We start from the raw sequence: 24,042 nt of genomic DNA, 5'->3' as shown, positions 1-24,042 counted from the left end.
CTCCACAGCCTCCCTGGGCAGCCTGAAAAGCACCTCAAAGTCCACGCCAAGGAACCAGGAGCCATAAACCAAAGCACTGATGGATTTTTCTTTACCAGCAGAGCAAATGGAGACACAAAGGGGTTTTGCTGGCGGTGGGTGGGATCAGAGCTGGCAGCCGACGCTGGTGTCTTCGTGCCACCATCACCCGGGAGGATTTTCAACCACCAGAAAACTGATTTTCCCCTCTCAAGTTTCAGCATCTCCCTCTTCCTGCCCCAGCCAGCAGTGCTGGTTCCCCCACAGACTGGTTGGGGTGCAGGTCCAGTGCTGCTGCCCAACTCCTCCCCACCCAGAGCCTGGAAAGCCCTCAAACCACGTTGTGCTGCCCCGACAGCACGATGAGGTCAGGGAGTAGATCCTCCAGGAAGACACGTTGAAACACGGAAGGCAGGGAGGTGATCAGAGACAGCAAACGTGCCTTCACCACGGGCAAATTGTGCCTGACCAACCCAGTGGCCTTCTACGATGGAGTGACCGCATCAGTGGACATGGGAAGAGCTATGGATGTTGTCCATCTGGACTTCTGTCAGGCCTTTGGTACGGTCTTCAACAACATTCATGACTCTAAACTGGAGAGATCTGGCTTTGATGGATGGACTGCTGGATGGATAAGGAGTTGGCTGGATGGTCATGTCCAAAGGGCTCAATGCCCAAGTGGAAAGCAGAAATGGGCGGTGTTCCTCAAGAGTCCACACCAGGACAAAACCTACTGAACATCTTCCTCAGTGACACAGACAGCGGGATTGAGTGCACCCTCAGCAAGTCTGCAGATGACACCAAGCTGAGTGGGGGGGTCGACACGCCTGAGGGATGGGATGGCGTCCAGAGGGACCTGGACAAGCTGGAGAGGTGGACCTGTGAGTAACCCTCATGAGGTTCAACATAACCAAGAGCAGGGTCTTGCACCTGATTTGGGGCAACCCCTGATATCGATACAGGGTGGGGATGCAGGGATGGAGGAATGGAGAGCAGCCCTGCCGAGGACTTGGAGGTGCTGAGCGGTGAGAAGCTGGCCATGACCCAGCAGTGTGCACTTGGGGAGACCCCCTGGGAGCCCTGCGTCCAGCTCTGGAGCCCCCAGCACAGGACAGAGCTGGAGCTGTGGGAGCGGGGCCAGAGGAGGCCCCAGCAATGATGCGGGGGCTGGAGCCCCTCTGCTGGGAGGAAAGGCTGGGAGAGCTTGGGGCTGGTCAGCCTGGGGAGGAGAAGGTTGCAGGGAGACCTGAGAGAGGTCTTCCAGAACTTCATGGGGGTCTACAAGAGAGCTGGAGAGGGGCTGGGACAAGGGCAGGGGATGAGGGGACAATGGGGGATGGCTTTGAGCTGAGAGAGGGGAGATTTAGGGGAGATCTCAGGGAGAAATTCTTCACCCTGAGGGTGCCCAGAGGAGCTGGGGCTGCCCCCTCCCTGGCAGGGCTCAAGGCCAGGTTGGACGGGGCTGGGAGCAGCCTGGGCTGAGGGAAGGGGTCCCTGCCCGTGGCAGGGGGTTGGGCTGGGGGGTCTGTCAGGTCCCTTCCCACCTAAACCAGTCCGGGGTTCTGGGATTTCAGGCAGGCGCAGCAGCCGAGACCGGGCGTTCACCGCTTGTCGCCGCTCCTCGCCCCGTGCGGACGGGCAGCCGGGGGTTTTCTCCCGAGGGAAGGAAAAGCAAAACTCCACCGTCATGTCGCGACAGAGAGGGCACCGCTCACGACAGCATCACGGTCCCCGCGCGTCGTGGCCACGCGTCTGCTCCCACACTGGCAGACGAAATCTGGGACGAAATCTCCCTGCACCGGGAGCTGGGACCCTTCTCCCATCCCCCGCTGAGCCGGGACCCTTCTCCCATCCCCTGCTGAGCCGGGACCCTTCTCCCGTCCCCCCCTTGAGCCGGGGACCCTTCTCCCATCCCCCACTCGTCGCCGTTTATGGAGACGCCTGGCGACGCTGAGCTGGACCAGACCCAAACTCCACCTTTTGGCCACCAGCCCGAGAGCGAACCCAGCGCCGGCTCCAGCCCTGGAAACGGGATCCTTCGCGCCGGGGCCGTTGTCCCCGTCCCAGCCGGAGCAGGGCGGCGGGTTCCCACCCTCCCATGCCCAAAAATAAATTACTTCCTATATATTTTATTTTTTTTTTCCTGTGCAAAGGAGCTGCGCACGCAAACGCGGCTCGCCGGAGGGTGGCCGAGCCGGGTGTCCCGGGGCTGGGGACGGCATCGCCGTCCGCTCTCTCCCTCCCTCCCGCAAGGATGGAGACCCCGACCCGCGAGGAAGACTCCGCCGCCCCGCAGCGGGGGGCACGGGGGGCTGCCCTGAGAAAGGAAACCATCCCGGACCGCTTGTTTTGCAAACACCGCCCTTCCCGACCGGGAAAGGAACTTGGCCGCCGTCACCCACCTCCCCGGCCAAGCGCCCGTCCCCGGGGCCTCGCGGCGATGCTGGTGGAGCACGAGGGTCCCTTCGGTGCTCCCTGCCCTCAAACCCCGGTTTTTCTCCCAGAAACGCGGCTCTCGCCTCCCCCTCGGTCGCCCACACCAAGGAGCAACACACGGAGCCCGGGGAGAGCCCGGACCAAACCGAAGCAGAAGAAGCTCCAGCTGAAGATGAGGAAGAACTTCTTTCCTCTGAGGGTGATGGAGCCCTGGCCCAGGCTGCCCAGGGAGGCTGTGGAGTCTCCTTCTCTGGAGATATTCCAGCCCCGCCTGGCCGCGGTGCTGTGCCCCCTGCTCTGGGTGACCCTGCTTGGGCAGGGGGTTGGGCTGGGTGACCTCCAGAGGTCCCTGCCAGCCCTCACCATGCTGGGATTCTGTGACCCCCCTCACCGCCCACCCCATAGAATCACAGGGTGGTTTGGGTTGGAAGGGACCTTGAAGCCCATCTGGCTCCAACCCCCCATGGCGGGAGCGGGGCAGGGGGCTGGCACCCAGCACCCAACGCTTCTCCCACCTGTTTCTCCCCACGGTCTCATGGTCCTTCACAACGACGTTGAGCTCGGCGCCCGGGTCCAGGGGAGCTCCCTTCAGGTCCCACTCGAAGCCCTGGGGAGGGGGGGACAGAGGAGCCAGGATCAGCGCCCAGCCGGGGCCACGATGCTCACAATGGCATCGACCGGGCTCCGGCACCGTCGGGGGGCTCGTGGGAGGTGGAGAACCCCAACCCCAGACCCGCTTCAGCATCACCGACCTCGGCACCGCGCCTGCCCCGAGCAGAATTTCTGAAAAAACACCAAAAAAAGGCAAAAGCCTTCCCTTCATCGCGGATTGAAGGAGAAGGAGAAAACGATGGGAGCTGGCAAGCAACGTTTCTGCGCCAAAGCAGTGTTAGGTTGCTCGCCAAAACCCTTTTTTTTTTTTAATTCAGAATGGGTCAGGGTTAGGACGAGGAAGAAGGTGCCGGAAAAAAACCTTCCTCCACCGGGGCAGGCTGATGAGTAACGCACACTTGTTTTCCCCTCGAGCTGCCGTAATTTTTAAGCAGCTTCTCGTAACGCCCTGGCCAGGCTGGAGAGCTGGGCAGAGAGGAACCTGATGGGGTTCAACCAGGGCAAGGGCAGGGTCCTGCCCCTGGGGAGGGACAACCCCAGGCACCAGGACAGGCTGGGGCGGACCTGCTGGAGAGCAGCTCTGCGGAGAGGGACTGGGAGTGCTGGGGGACGACAGGGTGACCATGAGCCAGCAGCGTGCCCTGGGTGCCAAGAAGGGCAATGGGATCCTGGGGTGCATGAGGAGGAGTGTGGGCAGCAGGGCGAGGGAGGTTCTGCTCCCCCTCTGCTCTGCCCTGGGGAGGCCCCATCTGCAGTGCTGGGTCCAGTGCTGGGCTCCCCAGTTCAAGAAAGATGAGGAGCTACTGGAGAGAGTCCAGCACAGGGCTGCGAGGATGAGGAGGGGACTGGAGCATCTCTCCTACGAGGAGAGGCTGAGGGAGCTGGGCTTGTTCAGCCTGGAGAAGAGAAGGCTGAGAGGGGACCTTCGAAATGCCTCTAAATATCTGCAGGGGGGGGGTCAGGAGGACGGGGCCAGGCTCTTTCCAGTGGTGCCCAGCGACAGGACAAGGGGCAACGGGCACAAACTGGAGCAGAGGAAGCTCCAGCTGAAGATGAGGAAGAACTTCTTCCCTCTGAGGGTGACGGAGCCCTGGCCCAGGGATGGGGACCAAACCCCCATGGGCATCACCGCGAGCCCCTGGTGCGTGGGGCACCTTGCCGGGCTCGCACCGGGGTCCCGCGGCGTGCCCGGGCTGTCCCCCCCGAGGGGACGGGGATGGGAACGGGGAGATGCTCACCTCGTTCCATACGGGGTTCACGTTGTTCTTGATGACTTTGGTCTTCTTCTTCACGCCTGCGGGGAGCAACATGCACGGGTCAGACGCCGAACCGTGGGGAAGGACCCCAAAATCCCCGTCCCCCCCGGGGGTGAGAGCCTCCAGCGATACCCACAGCTCCCGGGAGCAGGATCGGACCCACCGAGCTGTGGTGGGCACAGTCGGGGTCCGGGTCCCCGCTTCGAGCCCCAGCCCTGCGCGAGCTGTGCAGGAAAACCCCGGGCGAGTCTCGATGCGCCATGCCTCAGTTTCCCCACGAGCAGGGCAGAGAGGAGGCTCCCACTAGCTGCTGGGTGGGCTTTCGAGCTGGAAGGTGCCACAGGGGACCCCGACATCCCCCTCCCTCCACCCCAGAGCTCCTGTGACAGCGGTCGGATGCTGCTACACTGACAGGGGGGGCTGACCCCCCCCAAAAGACGCGGATGGGGACGCGGCAGCCTGGTCCCCAGGGACGGGACTGCAGCCGTCCCGTGGAGCAGAGCCGGGCAGCAGGAGTTCAAAGCAGCCCAAGGACAACGTCTCGAGGAGCCCCGATGATGGAGTGGGGCTCCAGGCCCACCCGAGGAACCCCCCCAACCCCCGTACCCCAAAACCAGGAGCCTGGCGCGGCACCGAACGCCGGCCGCACGCCCGCTGGGCCCCGAGGGGCCGGATCACGGGACGGAGCGGGGAAGAGGAAAAGGAAGAGCCGAACAATAGCGGTGACTCAAAGCCCGGGGGACCCCGGCCCGGCGCCCCGCGGGGCCCTACGGACAGACACGGGCACCCCCGGCCGGGGCCACGGCGCGCGGGGCTGGCGGGGAGCCCACGCCGCTCGCCCAAAATATTCCCCTTTCTTGGGGGGGTTTTCGTGCGCGGGGTTTTGGTTCGGCATCGCTAAATTGATCTCTTCCTGTTTCGGATTTGAAAGCGTCTCTGCTCAATCTCCGGGCTCTGAGCTGAAGGGAGACAGAGCTGCCATCGCCACGGCCCGGCATCGCCATGGCCCAGCATCTCCATCGCCTGGCATCTCCATCGCCATCAACCAGCATCGCCATCGCCACGGCCCGGCATCGCCATGGCCCAGCATCTCCATCACCCGGCATCTCCATCACCATCAACCAGCATCGCCATGGCCCGGCGTCACCATGGCCCAGCATCTCCATTGCCCGGCACCTCCATCGCCATCAACCAGCATCCCCCATCACCACGACCCAGCATCACCATCACCCAGTATCGCCATCACCATGGCCCAGTGTCTCCATCACCCGGCATCTCCATCGCCATCAACCAGCATCGCCATCGCCACGGCCCGGAATCGCCACAGCCCGGCATCTCCATCGCCATCAATCAGCACCACCATCGCCACAGCCCAGCATCACCATGGCCCAGCATCGCCATCACCATGGCCCAGTGTCTCCATCACCATGGCCCAGCGTCTCCATCGCCCGGCATCTCCATCGTCATCAACCAGCATCGCCATCGCCACAGCCCGGCATCTCCATCGCCCGGCATCTCCATCGCCATCGCCACAGCCTGGCATCTCCATTGCCATGGCCCACCATCACCGTCACCACGACCCGGCATCACCATGGCCCAGCATCTCCATCGCCCAGCATCTCCATCGCCATCAACCGGCATCGCCATCGCCACGGCCTGGTATCTCCATTGCCATGGCCCACCATCACCATCACCACAACCCAGCATCACCATGGCCCAGCATCTCCATTGCCATCAACCACCATCACCACGACCCAGCATCACCATCGCCCAGTATCGCCATCACCATGGCCCAGTGTCTCCATCACCCGGCATCTCCATCGCCATCAATCAGCATCGCCATCAACCAGCACCACAATCGCCATGGCCCGGCATCACCATGGCCCAGCATCTCCATCGCCATCAACCAGCATCGCCATCGCCACGGCCCGGCATCACCACAGCCCGCCATCTCCATCACCATCAACCAGCATCGTCATCGCCACAGCCCAGCATCACCATGGCCCAGCATCGCCATCACCATGGCCCAGTGTCTCCATCGCCATGGCCCAGCATCTCCATCGCCCGGCATCTCCATCGTCATCAACCAGCATCGCCATTGCCACAGCCCGGCATCTCCATCGCCTAGCATCTCCATCGCCCTCGCCACAGCCTGGCATCTCCATTGCCATGGCCCACCATCACCATCACCACGACCCAGCATCACCACAGCCCACCATCTCCATCGCCATCAACCAGCATCACCATCAACCAGCACCGCCATCGCCACGGCCCAGCATCACCATCGCCCGGCATCTCCATCGCCATCGCCACAGCCTGGCATCTCCATTGCCATGGCCCACCATCACCATCACCACGACTCGGCACCACCATCACGCAGCGTCACCATCGCCATGGCCCAGTGTCTCCATCGCCATGGTCCGGCATCGCCATCGCCATCACCCGGCATCGCCATCGCCACAGCCTGGCATCTCCATTGCCATGACCCACCATCACCATCACCACAACCCAGCATCACCATCGCCCAGCACCGCCAACGCCATGGCCCAGCATCTCCATCGCCATGGCCCAGTATCTCCATCGCCTGGCATCGCCATTGTCATGGCCCAGTATCACCATTGCCATCGCCCAGTATCGTCATCTCCATCTCCATCACCCGGCAACTCCGTTGCCACCGCCCGGCATCGCCGTCACCACAGCCCCGCGTCGCCATCGCCACGGCCTGGCATCTCCATCGCCACGGCCCGCCATCTCCACCACCACAGCCCGGCATCACCATCGCCCAGTATTTCCATCGCCATGGTCCAGCATCGCCATCGCCTGGCATCTCCACCGCCACGGCCTGGCATCACCATTGCCCGGCATCACCATTCGCATGGCCCGGCATTTCCATCGCCATCGCCCGGCCTCACCATCGCCCAGTATCTCCATCGCCATCACCATCACCTGGCATCTCCATCGCCATGGCCTAGTGTCTCCATTGCCACGGTCCAGCATCACCATTGCCCGGCATCTCCACCGCCACGGCCCAGCATCGCCATCACCCAGCATCACCATTATCACAACCCAGCACCTCCATCACCATGGCCCGGCATTGCCATCGCCATGGCCCAGCATCGCCATCTCCATCGCCCAGTATCTCCATCGCCATGGCCCAACATCTCCATCGCCATGGCCTGGCATTGCCATCGCCATGGCCCAGCATCGCCATCTCCATCGCCCAGCATCTCCATCACCATGGCCCAGCATCTCCATCACCATGGCCCGGCATTGCCAGCGCCATGGCCCAGCATCGCCATCTCCATCACCCAGTATCTCCATCACCATGGCCAAACATCTCCATCACCATGGCCTGGCATTGCCATTGCCCGACATCTCCATCCCCATGGCCCGGCATCTCCATCACAGTGAGAGGCCGAAGGCCCTCAACTGAACGCAGCCGCCTGCTTACGCTCGCCCTCACGGGACGCAGAGCCCTGGAATTCCCCCCCCTCGTGCTCCCGGGGTCGTGATTCGGCCGCCGAGAGCTGCCTTCCGCCTGGGCCCGGGGTGGATGGAGCCCACCCGGGCGAGCACCCAGCACCCACCGCCGGATGAGCACGCGAGGGGTCCTGGAGCCGACGGGGCAGCAGCACCGTTCCCCCCTCCCCCCCCCACGCAGCGCAGGAAAGGCTGGGTCAGAAGCCACTCGTCCCTTTCCTTTCCTTATTTTTTTTTTTTCTAAAAATGGACATTTTCCACGCCAGGAAGCGGTCGCCAAAAATAAAAAAAAAGAGGCGACATCCTCCCGCGGGCGCTTTCGAGGTGCAAAGGCAGCGCTCCCCCCACCCCGGGACCCCCGGCAACGGGACCACCCCCCTTAGACGCGTGGTTATTCTTCTCCAGCTCGTATTAATAATTAAAAGCCCTTAACGAGAGCAAAGCGTGAGAGCGACTGAGAGCACCCATGGGTGCACCACCCTGCAGCAAATCCGGGTCCTGCTCCTCGCCGGCGCTCGCCCCTCGCCCCCCGTCGCTTTCGGGCGCTGCGACAGCACTGAAGGACCCATCCCCCACCCCTTTGGAAAAAAAAATCCTGAGGTGAGGGGATTTCTCGCCGTCCCCCCACGACCGGGGGACCCCGAAATCATGGAAGGGGGGGGAGGGGAAGCGAGAAAATTCACAGCCCCCGTCCCCCCCCGAGGGATGCTCGGAGAGGTCGGGGTCAGGAGGGTGGACGGGGACGCGTCGGAGGTTGGGGATGGAGGGGGCTCGATTTTTGGAAAGGATTTAGGAAAAAGATTGAATTTTGGAAAGGATTTAGGATAAAGATTGAATTTTGGAAAGGATTTAGGATAAAGATTGAATTTTGGAGGGATTTAGGATAAAGACTGAATTTTGGAAAGGATTTAGGATAAAGATTGAATTTTGGAAGGATTTAGGATAAAGATTGAATTTTGGAGGGATTTAGGACAAAGACTGAATTTTGGAAAGGATTTAGGATAAAGATTGAATTTTGGAAGGATTTAGGATAAAGATTGAATTTAGCAAAGGATTTAGGATAAAGACTGAATTTTGGAAAGGATTTAGGATAAAGATTGAATTTTGGAAAGGATTTAGGATAAAGATTGAATTTTGGAGGGATTTAGGATAAAGACTGAATTTTGGAAAGGATTTAGGATAAAGATTGAATTTTGGAAGGATTTAGGATAAAGATTGAATTTTGGAGGGATTTAGGACAAAGACTGAATTTTGGAAAGGATTTAGGATAAAGATTGAATTTTGGAAGGATTTAGGATAAAGATTGAATTTAGCAAAGGATTTAGGATAAAGACTGAATTTTGGAAAGGATTTAGGATAAAGATTGAATTTTGGAAAGGATTTAGGATAAAGATTGAATTTTGGAGGGATTTAGGATAAAGATTGGATTTTGGAAGGATTTAGGATAAAGAGTGAATTTTGGAAGGATTTAGGATAAAGAGTGAATTTAGCAAAGCCCGGACGTACGTCCTGGCCGGTCGCCCCGCAGAAGCCGGGCTTTGCTAAAGAAGGCTTCAAAAGCAGACAAGAGCCTGAGAAAGCAATAACCCTGCTCCCCCCCAGCCCAAATTTGGGGTCCCCTCACCTCGAAAAGTCAAGCTGGCCACCGGGTCGCTTTGCCGGTCCCCCTTCTCCAAGTTGGGGAGGTGGCCGGCTCGTTGGAGCAAGCAACGCAGCATGGCTGGGCGATGGAGCGGGGCACGCTGGAGTCAAGGAAGGCTCGGGCCAACCCCCCCCCCTTATCCCATTCCATCCCATTCCCAGGGCAGGATCCGGCCCCCCCTCCCCCCACCACCACCTCCTCATCGTCACCTCCCTCCTCCCGGCTCTTTCCCGGAACGGGAGGCGACGCGAACGCCTCGGCGCGGTCGCTCCGGAGGTTGCAAGGTCCGGGATGGAGGGAGACAAGGGGAGGGGGGGGCAAAGACCCCCGGGAGCTGGGGTGCTGCGAGCCCCGGGGGTGGGAAACGAACCCCCGGGAGCCGGGGATGCTGCGAGCCCCGGGGGTGGGGAGTGAAACACCGGGATCCGGGGATGCTGCAGGGTCCGAGGATGCCGGAGCATCGGGACCCGGGGATGCTGCGAGCCCCGGGGGTAGTGAATAAATCACCGGGATTCAGGGATGCTGCAGGGTCCGAGGATGCCCGAGCGCTGGGATCCGGGGATGCTGCGAGCCCCAGAAGTGGTAAATAAATCACTGGGACTCGAGGATGCTTCAAGCCCCAGAGAAGGTAAAATAAAAAAAAAATCCCTCAGACCCAGGGGTGCTTCGAGCCCCAGAGATGGGAAATTAAATCATCGGGACCCAGGGGTGCTTCGAACCCCGATGATGCCCAAACACCAGGATCTGGGGATGCTGGGAGCCTTGGGGATGGTAAATAAATCACCGGGACCCGGGGATGCTGCGAGCCCCGGGGGTGGGGAGTGAAATACCGGGATCCGGGGATGCTGCAGGGTCCAAGGATGCCGGAGCGTCAGGATCCAGGGATGCCGCAAGCCCCAGAGATAGTAAATAAATCAGTGGGACTCGAGGATGCTTCAAGCCCCAGAGAAGGTAAAAAAAAAAAATCTCTCAGACCCAGGGGTGCTTCGAGCCCCAGAGATGGGAAATTAAATCATCGGGACCCAGGGATGCTGCAGAGTCCAAGGATGCCCCAGCACCAGGATCTGGGGATGCTGCAAGCCTCGGGGATGGTAAATAAATCACTGGGACCCAGGGATGCTGGGAGCCTCGGGGACAATAAGTAAATCACCAGGATCCAGGGATGCCGCAGGGTCTGAGGATGCCCAAGCATCAGGATCTGGGGATGCTGCGAACCCTGGGGATGGTAAAAAAATCACTGGGACCCAAGGACGCTGCAAGCCCCAGGGACGGTAAAAAAAAAAAAAAAAATCACTGGGACCCAGGGGTGCTTCAAGCCCCAGAGACGGTAAACGAAATCATCGGGACCCCGGGATGCTGCAAGCCCTGAGGATGCCCCAGCACCAGGATCTGGGGATGCTGCGAGCCTCGGGGATGGTGAATAAATCACTGGGATCCAGGGATGCTGCAGGGTCCGAGGATGCCCGAGCACTGGGATTCCGGGACGCTGCGAGCCCTGGGATAGAAAATTAAATCACCAGGATCCCGGGATGCTGCGAGCTCCAGGGATGGTGAATAAATCACCGGGATCCAGGGATGCTGCAGGCTCCGAGGACGGGATCTGGGGATGCTGCGAGCCCCAGAGATGCTAAATTAAATCACCGGGACCCGAGGATGCTGCGCGCCCCGGGGACGGCAAATAAACCCCCAGGAGCTGGGGGTGCTGCGAGCCCCGGGGGTGGTCGAGAAATCCCCGGGGATGCCCGGGGGAGTCAGCGGCACCGGGGGAGCTGCGAGGTTGGGGTGCTGCGAGGTTGGTTGGGGTGCCACGAGGTTGGTTGGGGTGCTGTGAGGTCGGAGCACCCAAGCACCCAAGCGCCAGGCGCCGGGGACGCCACGTCAGCCCCCGACTCCGGGGTGCTGCGAGCCCCCAGGGTGCAGAACCGTGGGGACCCCGCAGTTTGGGGGGGGACCGAGCCCCTGGACGCGGGGGTGCTGCGAGCCGCAGGGACCCCCCCCCAACAGCAGCACCCGGGGCTCAAACACGAGCAGGACCCCGGTGGTGACAGCCCACAGGGCTCAGCACCCAGGGACCCCCAGACCCGAGGATGCCACAGCAGGGGGGGGGCTCCGAGCCCCCCACACCCCAGCCGACAGCAGTAGCTTGGGGGGGGGGGTTCACCGTCCCGCTGCCCCCCCGAGCAGAGGTGGGGGTTGTCCCCCGGCCACAGCCCCCCCCGCTCCCCCCGAAAAGCGGCTTTTTCACCCCAGGGACGCTGCCAGGCGTCACGCGCTGAGTCATCGCTGCTGTCACCCTTTGGGGGGGGGCTGGGACCCGGGGGGGGGGCACCGGCTGCGTCCCGGGGGGGTCTCACTGTGCTGTCACCACGCAGGGGAGCAGGGACCCGGGGGGGGGGGGGGTTCACGCGTGGGGTGCAGGGTCCCCAACACCCGGCCGGCCCCGTGCGCGCGTTGGGGGGGCCCTGGGACCACCCCCCTCGCCCAGGGGGGGTCCCGGGTAGGGAAGGCGGCCCCCCAGCCCCCGCCATGGGAGGCCAGAAATAGCCCGGGTTGCCGCGGGTGCTGTCACCGCTCAGCTATGCCCCCCCCCCCCCCCGCCCCGATTCTGACCCCCCCCCCGGCACGGAGGGAGCCCGGGGAGGGGTCCCCAAGCACCCACTCCCCGCGAGGGTGGGGGGAAACGACACCCATGTGGGGGGGCTGCGTGGACAGGGCACTCCGTCGGGGGGGGGGGGGGTTAGATAGAGGTAGGAGCCCCTTGGGGGGGGTAGGGGATGGGGGGGGGGGGCTGGAGATGCAGGACACACACACCCCCCCCCCCCGAGGAAGCCCCGCCGTACCCCCGAACCCGGCGGAGCAGGACCCGGGAGGAAGCCCCCCCTCCCGTGAAACCCCCCATAGAACCCCCTCCCCTTGGAAGACACCCCCCCCCCCCGAGAAAGCCCTCCCCCGAGAAAGCCTCCTGTACCCCCGAAGCCGGCCGAGCAGGACCCCCGATGAAGCCGCCCCCCACCATGAAGCCCCCCCTCCATGGAACCCCCCCCGTACCCCCGAAGCCGGCGGCGCAGGACCCCGGAGGAAGCCGCCCCCCCCCGATGAAGCCCCCCATGCCCCCCCCCATGAAGCCCCCCCGTACCCCCGAAGCCGGCCGCGCAGTACGCGTCGCTGAAGCCCCCCCAATGCCCCCCCCCCCCGAAGCCCCCCCGTACCCCCCGAAGCCGGCCGCGCAGGACCCCGGAGGAAGCCGTCCCCCCCCGATGAAGCCCCCCATGCCCCCCCCCATGAAGCCCCCCGTACCCCCGAAGCCGTCCCCCCCCCGATGAAGCCCCCAATGCCCCCCCCTCGATGAAGCCCCCCCGTACCCCCGAAGCCGGCCGCGCAGGATCTCGGAGGGAGCCCCCCCATGGAACCCCCCCCCCCGGGACAGCCCCCCCGTACCCCCGAAGCCGTCCCCCCCCCGATGAAGCCCCCCATGAAGCCCCCCCCCCATGAAGCCCCCCCGTACCCCCGAAGCCGGCCGCGCAGTACGCGTCGCTGATGTCCGCGTCGGGGGTGCGGACGTTCTCCGCGCGGAGGATGAAGACGCGGAGCATCGCGGCCCCGCAGCGACCCGCCCGGCCCCGCAGCCCCCCCCCGGCCCCCCCCCACTGCCCCCTCCCCCCCCCCGGGGCCCGCCCCTCTTAAAGGGGAACGGCTGCGGCCGGGCTGGGTGCGGGACCCCCTTCCCCGGGTCCTACGGGAGGGCGGGGGGGGGGGGAGTGCCCCCCCCCGGGGACCCCGCCGGAGGGGGGTGCTGGGTCCAAACCCCCCAACTGGGGCTCCCCCGCGGGGGGGGGGGGGGGTGGAGAAGCCCCCCCAAGCCCCCTAAAGATGGGTTTGGTCAGCGCTGGGGACCCCCCGGGCGCAGCCCCTCACTGTGGGGCCGGGGCCAGACGTGGGGGGGGCCAGCACCCCCCCCACACACACCCCGGGCTGGGGGAAACGGGGGTCCGGGGAGCCCCACGGCACGGCCCGAAGTCCCCCCCCAGCTGGGTGCGGGCAAACTCCCCCTGCCCGGGGGTCCCACCCTCCCCGCGCCCCGTCCCCTGCCTCAGTTTCCCCAGCGGGGGGGCGGGAGGACCCCCCCCGCCCTCGGCACCGCCGGGGACAGCTGGGGACGGCCACCGCGCCCGGCTATTTCGGGGACGTTATTTTTACCCCTGGGTTTCCCAGCAGCTCCCTCCCCCCCCCCCCCCAAAGCCAGGCCAGGACCCCCCCTCCCCGCACCCCCCCGGCTCACCGCGAGCACCCACGGCCCCGTCGCGCTGCACCCAGAGACCCTGAGAGCCCACCGCGCTGCGAGCACCGGTTCTTGGATCATAACCCTCAAATAATGAGCTAATAACCCTGAAATAACCCTTAAATAATAAACTAATAACCATGAAATAAGACAACCCTTAAATAATAAGCTAATAACCTTTAAATAATAACCCTTAAATAACAAGCTAATAATCCATAAATAAGAAGACCCTTAAATAATAAGCTAATAACTGTTAAACAATAACCCTCAAATAATAAGCTAATGACCCTGAAATAAGAAGACCCTTAAATAACGAGCTATTAACCATGAAATAATAACCCTTAAATAATAAGCTAATAAACCTTAAATAATAAGCTAATAAACCTTAAATAAGGAGACCCTTAAATAATAAGCTAATAATCCATAAATAAGAAGACCCTTAAATAAGCTAATAACTGTTAAACAATAAACCTCAAATAATAAGCTAATAACCTTGAGATAAGACCCTTAAATAATGAGCTATTAACCATAAAATAATAACCCTTAAATAATAAGATAATAACCGTTAAATAATAAACTAATGACCCTGAAATAAGATGACCCTTAAATAATAAGCTAATAACACTTAAATAATAGCCCTTAAATAATAAGGTAATAATCCATAAATAAGAAGACCCTTAAATAATAAGCTAATAACTGTTAAACAATAACCCTGAAATAATAACCTAATAACCCTTAAATAAGAAGACCCTTAAATAATAGGCTAATAATCCATAAATAAGAAGACCCTTAAATAATAAGCTAATAATCCATAAATAAGAAGACCCTTAATAAGCTAACAAGTCTTCAATAATAACCCTTAAATAATAAACTAATGACCCTTAAATAAGAAGACCCTCAAATAATAAGCTAATAACTCTTAAATAATAACCTTCAAATAATAAACTAATAACCCTTAAATAAGAAGACTCTTAAAGAATAAGCTAATAACCGTTAAATAATAACCCTTAAATAATGAGCTAATAACCCTTAAATATGAAGACCCTTAAATAATAAGCTAACCCTTAAATAATAAAATAATCCATAAATAAGAAGACCCTTATATAATAAGCTAATAATCCATAAATAAGAAGACCCTTAAATAATAAGCTAATAACCCTTAAATAATAAGCTAATAATCCATAAATAAGAAGTCCCTTATATAATAAACTAATAATCCATAAATAAGAAGACCCTTAAATAATAAGCTAATAACTCTTAAATAATAAGCTAATAATCCATAAATAAGAAGACCCTTAAATAATAATATAATAATCCATAAATAAGAAGACCCTTAAATAATAAGCTAATAACCCTTAAATAATAAACTAATAACCCTTAAATAAGATGACCCTTAAACAATAAGCTAATAACCCTTAAATAATAACCCTTAAATAATAAGCTAATAACTCTTAAATAATAACCCTGAATTAATAAGCTAATAATCCATAAATGAGAACCCTTAACTAACGAGCCAATAGCCCTGGAACCAGAAGACCCCCCAGTAACAAGCGGGGGTGTCGCGGCCGGGGCCAGTTCGGCTGCTGGTGGCCCTGAGACCACCCCAGTTTGCAGCCGGGCTGGCGACTGGGCCAACTGGAGGGCAGCGCCGTGGTTCTGGGGAGCGGCGCTGAGAGCCGCCAGCAGCTCGTTCTCGTGGCGTCTGGGGGGGTCCCCTCGTTGTTCCTGGGTTTCTCTTCTTCACGTCACCCTGGGTGGGCAGGAGGGGCTTTTTCATGGAATCACGGAATGGGTTGGGTTGGGAGGGACCTTGGAGATCAGCTGGTTCCAACCCCCCTGCCATGAGCAGGGACATCTCCCACCAGCCCAGGGTGCTCAGAGCTCCATCCAACCTGGCCTTGGACCCTGCCGGGGGGGGCAGCCGCAGCTTCTCTGGGCAGCCTGGGCCAGGGCCTCACCACCCTCCTGGTGGTGATCTTCCTCCCAATATCTCATCTCAATCTGCCCTCTTTTAGTTTAGAGCCATTCCCCCTTTTCCTGTCACCACACACCCTTCTGAAAAGCCCCTCTCCACCCTTCCTGTAGCCCCTCCAGGCACTGGCAGCTGCTCTAAGGTCACCCTGGAGCCTTCTCCAGGCTGAGCAGCCCCAGCTCCCTCAGCCTGTCCTCGCAGGAGAGGTGCTCCAGCCCTCGGATCATCTCCGTGGCCTCCTCTGGCCCCGCTCCAACCCATCCATGTCCTTCCTATGCTGGGGGCTCCAGAGCTGGACGCAGGACTCCAGGTGGTGTCTGAGGAGAGCGGGGTCAAGGGGCAGAACCCCCTCCCTCACCCTGCTGCCCACGCTGCTCTTGATGCAGGCCAGGACACGGGTGGCTTTCTGAGCTGCCAGCACACATTGCCAGCTCCTGTTGAGCTTCTCATCCACCAGTACCCCCAAGTCCTCCTCCTCAGGGCTGCTCTCCAGCCACTCTCCACCCACCCTGTGCTTCTGTTTGGGGTTGCCCCGACCCCCGTGAAGGACCCTGCACTTGGCCTGGTTGAACCTCATGATGTTCACACAGGCCCACTTCTTGAGCTGGTCCAGGTCCCCCTGGATGGCATCCCTTCCCTCCAGCGTGTCACCCACACCACACAGCTTGGTGTCATCAGCAACTAACGGAGGGTGCTCAGTCCCACTGTCCACGTCGCCGATGGAGAGACTGCACGGCAGCAGTCCCAGTACCAACCCCTGAGGCCCACCACTCGTCACTGGTCTCCACCTGGCCATCGAGCCGTTGACTGTAACTCTTGGAGTGCACCCATCGAGGCAGTTCCTTACCCAAGGAGTGGTCCATCCGTCAAATCCACGTCCTTCCAACTTAGAGCCCAGGACCTCATGCGGGAGTGTTGAACGCCTTGCGCGAGTCCAGGTGGACGATGTCGGCTGCCCGCCCTTTGTCCACCAACGCTGTGACCCCATCATGGCCCTCACAGCTCCAGCATCTCTTCCTGTGGCCGCCTGGGTTGATCTGAGATCTCAGATGTTCCGGCGTCTCAGAGGGAAGGGCCGGGCATGGACGGGTCCAGGGAGCTGAAGCGGACATGGAGCGGGACCGGGATTTATGGAACAAGGGCCTCTCCATGGATCCCACCACACCACAGGAGCTCACGCTGGAGCCGATGCTCGGTCCCACCTCGGGCAGCCCCAGGCTGGGTGCAGGTGGGCGACAGAGCAGGGTGCAAGAAAGCCAATGGGATCCTGGGGTGCATGAGGAGGAGTGTGGGCAGCAGGGCGAGGGAGGTTCTCCTGCCCCTCCACACTGCCCTGGTGAGGCCCCATCTGGAGTCCTGTGTCCAGTGCTGGGCTCCCCAGTTCAAGAAAGATGAGGAGCTACGGGCTCCCCAGTTCAAGAAAGATGAGGAGCTACTGGAGAGAGTCCAGCGCAGGGCTGCGAGGATGAGGAGGGGACTGGAGCATCTCTGCTGCGAGGAGAGGCTGAGGGAGCTGGGCTTGTTCAGCCTGGAGAAGAGAAGGCTGAGAGGGGACCTTCGAAATGCCTCTAAATATCTGCAGGGTGGGGGTCAGGAGGACGGGGCCAGACTCTTCCCAGTGGTGCCCAGCGACAGGACAAGGGGCAATGGGCACAAACTGGAGCAGAGGAAGCTCCAGCTGAAGATGAGGAAGAACTTCTTCCCTCTGAGGGTGACGGAGCCCTGGCCCAGGCTGCCCAGGGAGGCTGTGGAGTCTCCTTCTCTGGAGATATTCCAGCCCCGCCTGGCCGCGGTGCTGTGCCCCCTGCTCTGGGTGACCCTGCTTGGGCAGGGGGCTGGGCTGGGGGACCCCAGAGGGCCCTGCCAACCCCGACCATTCTGTGATTCTGTGATTTAGGGGAGATGTGGGAGAAATTCTTCACTCTGGGGGTGCCCAGAGGAGCTGGGGCTGCCCCCTCCCTGGCAGGGCTCAAGGCCAGGTTGGACGGGGCTGGGAGCAGCCTGGGCTGGGGGAAGGGGTCCCAGCCCGTGGCAGGGGGGTGGGCTGGGGGGGTCTGTCAGGTCCCTTCCCACCCAAACCGGTCTGGGGTTCTAAATTCGGACTGAACCTCGCGCAGCAGACGCAGGGACGAAGACCCGTGCTGTCCTCTCCTCCTCTGCCCAGACAGAGCAACGCAGAGGAACCGTGGTGAGAAATTCTCCCTCCCCGAGACCGCAGAGGGGCTCTGGAAACGCCTCACGGCCCAGGAGAGGGGACAAAGGGGACAGAAAGCCCCATCCCACGCCCTGGAGAGGCCGGGAGGACGCTGCTGGCAGCTCCCCACGGAGCTTTGTGCCCCTCCAGCAGGCTCTTCCCACCGGATTCCAGCCTCCACCCACGAGCTCACGCAGGATATTGGGATTCTCTTCCCTATGGATCGCTGCTAACTCATTAGCGAGAGTAATTAAGCCCCTCACCACCCCCACACCGGCTGCTCCGGAGCAGGGGGCAGCTCGGGGACGCGCGTCCGCGCTCGCACGTTCTTGCCCACGCTGGGCAGCTGCTGCTCCGAACCCCCCTGAGCATTTCTGAGATGCTTCTGCGTCCCACCAGGACGCAAAAAAATGAAGGGGAGGGAGAAAAAAAGCCCAGGCAGAAGCGATTTGCAGTTTATGGAGATGGGTTTGGGACTGCCCGAGCAGCCCAACACAAAGTCTTCTCCTGGAGCCTTCAGAGCAGGCTCTGTCCTCCCACCACGGGCATCAGGTGGTGGACAGGCACCTATGGACGTCTTCTGGCTCAGCCCCAACGCACGGAGCGCAGGTACCTCCCTCCACATCCACCTGCTCTGGAAGGACCACGGTCTGACAAGTCTGAGGAACTCCACGGGGTCACCTCCCACCGAGGAACACGCTCCACCACGGCGAGACGCAGCTGCTTCGCTTGCTGAACCCCAAGTCTGGATTGTTTTGGTGCTTCACCCAGCAGTGGTCTGAATCCCAGAGTGTTTGAGGTCGGCAGGGACCTCTGTGGGTCCCCCAGCCCAACCCCCTGTCCAAGCAGGGTCACCCAGAGCAGGCTGCAGAGGACCTTGTCCAGGTGGGGCTGGAATATCTCCAGAGAAGGAGACTCCACAGCCTCCCTGGGCAGCCTGGGCCAGGGCTGAAGACACGAGGGTTTTTGTACCGGCCACGACGCAGCTACGAGTTGTAGCATCTCCACCGAGTAGAACCACCGAGCCTCTCGTTCCCCTTGGGCACGCAGGAACGCTTCTTCACTCCTCCTCCAGGAACATGGCACGGCCAAAGGCAACCACCCAAAGCTTGAGACAAGGGTGGGATTTCAAAAAGTCTTTTCCACAAAATTTCAAGCGGCCAGGTGAAAAATCAAAGCTGGAAGCCAAGCCAGTCGTGATCCAGGCTGCCACCCGCCGTTCCGAGCGTCCAAGACGGGTCACAAAGCCCCGGCCCCGCTGCCACACGCTCCACAGGCTTGGACCAAGAGATGGGAACAAAGCAAGGAAGACCAAGCCAAACCAAACAAGGAAACCAGGTCACTGAGGAGCAGCAGCGCGGGACGGTGACCTCCCCGGCTGCCCGCGCCACGGACGGGCACCCCAAGGCTTTGCTCCCCCGACGGCCTCGGGTTTGGGTTCCTGCGGGCGCAGAGGCGACAGGAAAAGGCGGCGCGTGGCGATCCATGGTGGCACCGGGATCGTTGCCACCAGGGTCCCGGCGCCGGGGCGGCGCGTGGGGCCCGCGAAGCTTCACCCGCCGTGGGGGAAGAGCTCCCTCCCGGGCTCTGCATCGAGCCAGGGAGGGAATAAAACAGAATCAGTGATGCCAAACGCAACCCCCCGCTGCCAGCTATACAGTAAGAACATTTATTTTGCGCTGACACGTGTAAAAGAGGTCTCTCCCCAGTCAGGCGGTTTGACAGACAAACCCAAGCCACCGTACGTTCGTCTGTCTGTACCGAGCTCCAATTTATACAACATGAACGCTTGTTTCGAAACAAAATTACAAATTAATTCATAGCAAAATACACAAAATCGACTGGACCCTAAGTTTAATTCACTGAAAGAGGAGTTCTTCCCTCTGATCACCTCGAACTCGGCTCCTCCCCGTCGGTCTCCTCCTCCGCCTGCTTCGCCATGAACTTCTGCAGGAAGAGAGCGACAAGACACCGCTGCGTTATTCCTCAGCCCGTGTCGAGATCACAGAAACCCAGAGTGGCAGGGTCAGAAGGGCCCTCTGGGGTCCCCCAGCCCAGCCCCCTGCCCAAGCAGGGTCACCCAGAGCAGGGGGCACAGCACCGCGGCCAGGGGGGCTGGAATATCTCCAGAGAAGGAGACTCCACAGCCTCCCTGGGCAGCCTGGGCCAGGGCTCTGTCACCCTCAGAGGGAAGAAGTTCTTCCTCGGGTTCAGCTGCAGCTTCCTCTGCTCCAGTTTGTGCCCGGTGCCCCTTGTCCTGTCGCTGGGCACCACTGGGAAGAGTCTGGCCCCGTCCTCCTGACACCCACCCTGCAGATATTTAGAGGCATTTCGAAGGTCCCCTCGCAGCCTTCTCTTCTCCAGGCTGAACAAGCCCAGCTCCCTCAGCCTCTCCTCGCAGCAGAGATGCTCCAGTCCCCTCCTCATCCTCGCAGCCCTGTGCTGGACTCTCTCCAGCAGCTCCTCATCTTTCTTGAACTGGGGAGCCCAGCACTGGACCCAGCACTGCAGATGGGGCCTCCCCAGGGCAGAGCAGAGGGGGAGGAGACCCTCCCTCGTCCTGCTGCCCACACTCCTCGTGATGCACCCCAGGATCCCATCGCCCTTCTGGTCCCCCAGGGCACGCTGCTGGCTCATGGCCACCTTGCTGTCCACAGAGATCGTGCTCTGAGAACACTGCAGGTTTCACAAACCCGTTGCCCAAAAGCCAGCCTGCTCCTGATACCGGCGACGCGATTCGCACCAAAACCCCCAAGTTTCGCCCCCAAACGGGCGCAGACCGAGCCACCGAGCGGTGAAGCCCCTGAGCGGAACGGTGGCAAAACACTGGGCACCGGGGGCTCCCCCGGTGACGGGCACCCGCGCCGGGGCGGGAATCGTACGGCCGATATCCGGGTTTACCGCGGCCGCCTCGAGGTCTGCGTCGCTCAGCCTCTTCCCAGGTCTCTTCCCCTCGCACAGCAAGGCCGGGAAATCCGGCCAAGCCCTGCTTTCGGGCACGGCCTTGTTAAAAACCGCTTCTTAAAAATGAAGGGGAGACAACAGCTACCCCCACGCCCTCCTCGCTAAGGAAGGCTTTACGCAGGGGACGGCGGACTTCACGGTGTCTGCGTCCCAGTTTGAAACCAAAACCTCCTGGAGTATGAGTGCACGAGCTCCCTGTGCCGCTAGGGAATCACTGGCAGTCCTTAAAGCAAATATTTTCAGAACAATATTCTTTTCAGCCTCATGAACAGGAAGTTCTGTCTGAACCCGAGGAAGAACTTCCTCCCTCTGAGGGTGCCGGAGCCCTGGCCCAGGCTGCCCAGGGAGGCTGTGGAGTCTCCTTCTCTGGAGATATTCCAGACCTGCCTGGACAAGGTCCTGTGCAGCCTGCTGTAGGTGACCCTGCTTCAGCAGGAGGGTTGGACTGGGTGACCCACAGAGGTCCCTTCCAACCCCTACTATTCTGTGATTCTGTGTTGGGAGAGGCCCCAGCATTATGGGGCCAGACTCTTTCCAGTGGTGCCCAGCGACAGGACAAGGGGCAATGGGCACAAACTGAAGCCGAGGAAGCTCCAGCTGAAGATGAGGAAGAACTTCTTCCCTCTGAGGGTGACGGAGCCCTGGCCCAGGCTGCCCAGGGAGGCTGTGGAGTCTCCTTCTCTGGAGATATTCCAGCCCCCCTGGCCGCGGTGCTGTGCCCCCTGCTCTGGGTGACCCTGCTTGGGCACGGGGTTGGGCTGGGGGACCCCAGAGGTCCCTTCCAACCCCACCATGCTGGGATTCTGTGATTCTGGGATTACCTCCATGTTCTGCTGGTGAAGCAGCGTCCTGCAGTGGTTTTTCACGGCTATTTCGTCGGCGTAGAACAGCGAGCAGATCTGGCAGAAGAAGCCGGCCTTCGGGACGAGGTAATCCAAACCTGCAGAGACAGTGAACGCTAACGACACGCAGCTCTGAAACACCCCGCTAGCAAAACACAGCCTTAAAAAAATAAAATCAATTCCTTTAGCCAGCTCTGCTCAATGTGTTGCTACCAGCAGGCAGTGAGTCACATTTTTTCAGGACTCCAAAAATCCGGCTTCTCATCCGAGCCGGTCACCTGCCCCGCTGCGATGGGCAGAGGACACGCGCTGCTCCGCGACAGGGCAACCAGCCCTCTGGAGCCGAAGCTCACCACAACTGCCTCGGCACCTCTGGGCCTCCAGAATATTTTATACACAACTTTTTGCCAAGTTCAACCTCCGTCCCACAGCGCTACGCGAGCGTTTTCCGCCACGGAGCACGCTGCCAAGCCAGGATCCACGCTTTCCTAGCGACTTCTTTCACAGTGCAAGCGTTGTGAGTGGTTTTAGATGAAATTATTTTAGATGTGGGTCTTGGAATATATATAAAAATAGGCACACATCTTGAAGCCACATCAGCAGTTCCCTCATCTCGACACATCAAGAAGTTGTTGGTAATAAAATCTGTCCCAGGATCAGAACAGCAGGTAGATACCACACTGCACCATGCTGATTTTTTACATATATAAACCTGAGTCACCACGCCTGGAGGTATTTAAAGGATGGGCAGACGTGGCGCTTAGGGACCTGCTTCAGTGGTGGACTTGGCCGTGTTGGGTTTACGGCTGCACTTGGCCATCTTCAAGGTCTTTTCCAACCTGCATGATTCTATGATTCTGTAAATAAAGTAGCCTGTACTCGTAAATTCAATTTTAGGCAAAAGGAACTTCAAATTCCAACAGCAGAAGTCTGCAGGAGCCGGGGTAAGAACACAGAGGACAGGCCACACGGCCTCGGAATGAAAAGTGGCCCCGAGGCAAAGGAGGCGTCTCCAAAGACGTGTCCAGTTCTGGGCTCCCCAGTTCAAGAAGGATGAAGAGCTACTGGAGAGAGTCCAGCGGAGGGCTACAAGGATGATGAGGGGACTGGAGCATCTCCGCTACGAGGAGAGGTTGAGGGAACTGGGCTTGTTCAGCCTGAAGAAGAGAAGGCTGCGAGGGGACCTTATAAATGCCTACAAATATCTGCAGGGTGGGTGTCAGGAGGATGGGGCCAAGCTCTTTTCAGTGGTGCCCAGTGACAGGACAAGGGGCAATGGGCACAAACTGAGGCACAGGAAGTTCCGTCTGAACATGAGGAAGAACTTCTTCCCTCTGAGGGTGACGGAGCCCTGGCCCAGGCTGCCCAGGGAGGCTGTGGAGTCTCCTTCTCTGGAGATATTCAAGACCTGCCTGGACAAGATCCTGTGCAGCCTGCTGTAGGTGACCCTGCTTCGGCAGGGGGGTTGGACTAGATGACCCACAGAGGTCCCTTCCAACCCCTACTATTCTGTGATTCTGTGATTCTGTGAAAGGGGTGAGAAAGCCGTCTCCCAGCACGACGGGCAGGGAGCACCCGGGGTGGGCTGTGCTGCCTTTACCTTTTGGAGTTCTCTGCGTCTTTGACCCGTCCGAGGAAGCCGCTTTCTTCTGCTTCGGCTCCGGTTCCTTGTCTCCCGGTCCCGGTGGACCTAGAGAGGCCACAGGAGAAGGTCAGACCGCGGGGAGCTGCCACGGGCCCTGCCCTTCCGCGCGCTGCCCGGGCTGGTCCTTCCCCGGAGCACCTGGAACAGGGGCTGTCGCAGGACAAACCAGGCGTTTGGGCTCTGAACTCTCCACGCTGTCCGGCTGGCGGGGGACGTCACGCACCAAAACCCCGCTTTCCCTCCGCGTCCCGCGTCCCAGCGTGTCCCAGCACCCTGCCAGCTGCGGGCCGGGGGCAGCCGAGAAGCCGTTTCCTATTTCGCTGTCGGAATCGGGTTTTAAGCCTCGATTTTACCTGCTTTAACCTCTCCTTCCCAGTTTTCCACTCCTCCCGTTCAGGAGGAACTAGTCCTTTCCTCAGTCCCACTCCTTTGCCTGAGGTTTTTACTATAAAGGAACCAAAATCACTCATTTATTGTGTATGAAATATATTGATTATGATTTGTCACTGCTGGTTAGATCAGAAATCAACTCAAGGGCACAGATATTTAAGAGGTCTTTTCCCAGCCCAGAGAAGCTGTGGCTGCCCCCTCCCTGGCAGGGTTCAAGGCCAGGTTGGATGGAGCTCTGAGCACCCTGGGCTTGGTGGAAGACGTCCCTGCTCATGGCAGGGGGGTTGGAACTAGATGAGCTTTAAGGTCCCT

General features: G+C 59.8%; 2 protein-coding genes across 9 annotated transcripts in view; both read right to left on the bottom strand.

Annotated features, from left to right (window-relative positions):
- Positions 1-13,054, bottom strand: part of DYSF (dysferlin) — a 116,187-nt gene extending 103,133 nt beyond the window's left edge. For 4 of the 7 annotated variants that reach the window (XM_075420219.1, XM_075420223.1, XM_075420221.1 and 1 more), the window contains exons 1-3: positions 9,427-9,533; positions 4,305-4,360; positions 2,970-3,061 (exon numbers count right to left, since the gene is read on the bottom strand). In XM_075420219.1, coding sequence (XP_075276334.1) covers positions 2,970-3,061; positions 4,305-4,360; positions 9,427-9,520 — 242 coding nt within the window. In that variant the 5' untranslated portion in view covers positions 9,521-9,533. Of the gene's footprint in view, positions 1-2,969; positions 3,062-4,304; positions 4,361-9,426; positions 9,534-12,949 lie in introns of those variants that run through there. The other 3 variants (XM_075420220.1, XM_075420222.1, XM_075420225.1) reach the window with 1 other exon arrangement.
- Positions 13,055-19,535: 6,481 nt separating this feature from the next.
- Positions 19,536-24,042, bottom strand: part of ZNF638 (zinc finger protein 638) — a 73,500-nt gene continuing 68,993 nt past the window's right edge. For both annotated transcript variants that reach the window (XM_075420216.1, XM_075420218.1), the window contains exons 24-26: positions 23,296-23,385; positions 21,675-21,793; positions 19,536-19,836 (exon numbers count right to left, since the gene is read on the bottom strand). In XM_075420216.1, coding sequence (XP_075276331.1) covers positions 19,777-19,836; positions 21,675-21,793; positions 23,296-23,385 — 269 coding nt within the window. In that variant the 3' untranslated portion in view covers positions 19,536-19,776. The remainder of the gene's footprint in view (positions 19,837-21,674; positions 21,794-23,295; positions 23,386-24,042) is intronic.

The sequence above is a fragment of the Opisthocomus hoazin genome, chromosome 5, assembly GCF_030867145.1.
Source record: "Opisthocomus hoazin isolate bOpiHoa1 chromosome 5, bOpiHoa1.hap1, whole genome shotgun sequence".
NCBI lineage: Eukaryota > Metazoa > Chordata > Aves > Opisthocomiformes > Opisthocomidae > Opisthocomus > Opisthocomus hoazin.
The sequence above is the reverse complement of the archived record's forward strand: the minus strand, read 5'-3'. Positions and strand labels throughout refer to the sequence as shown.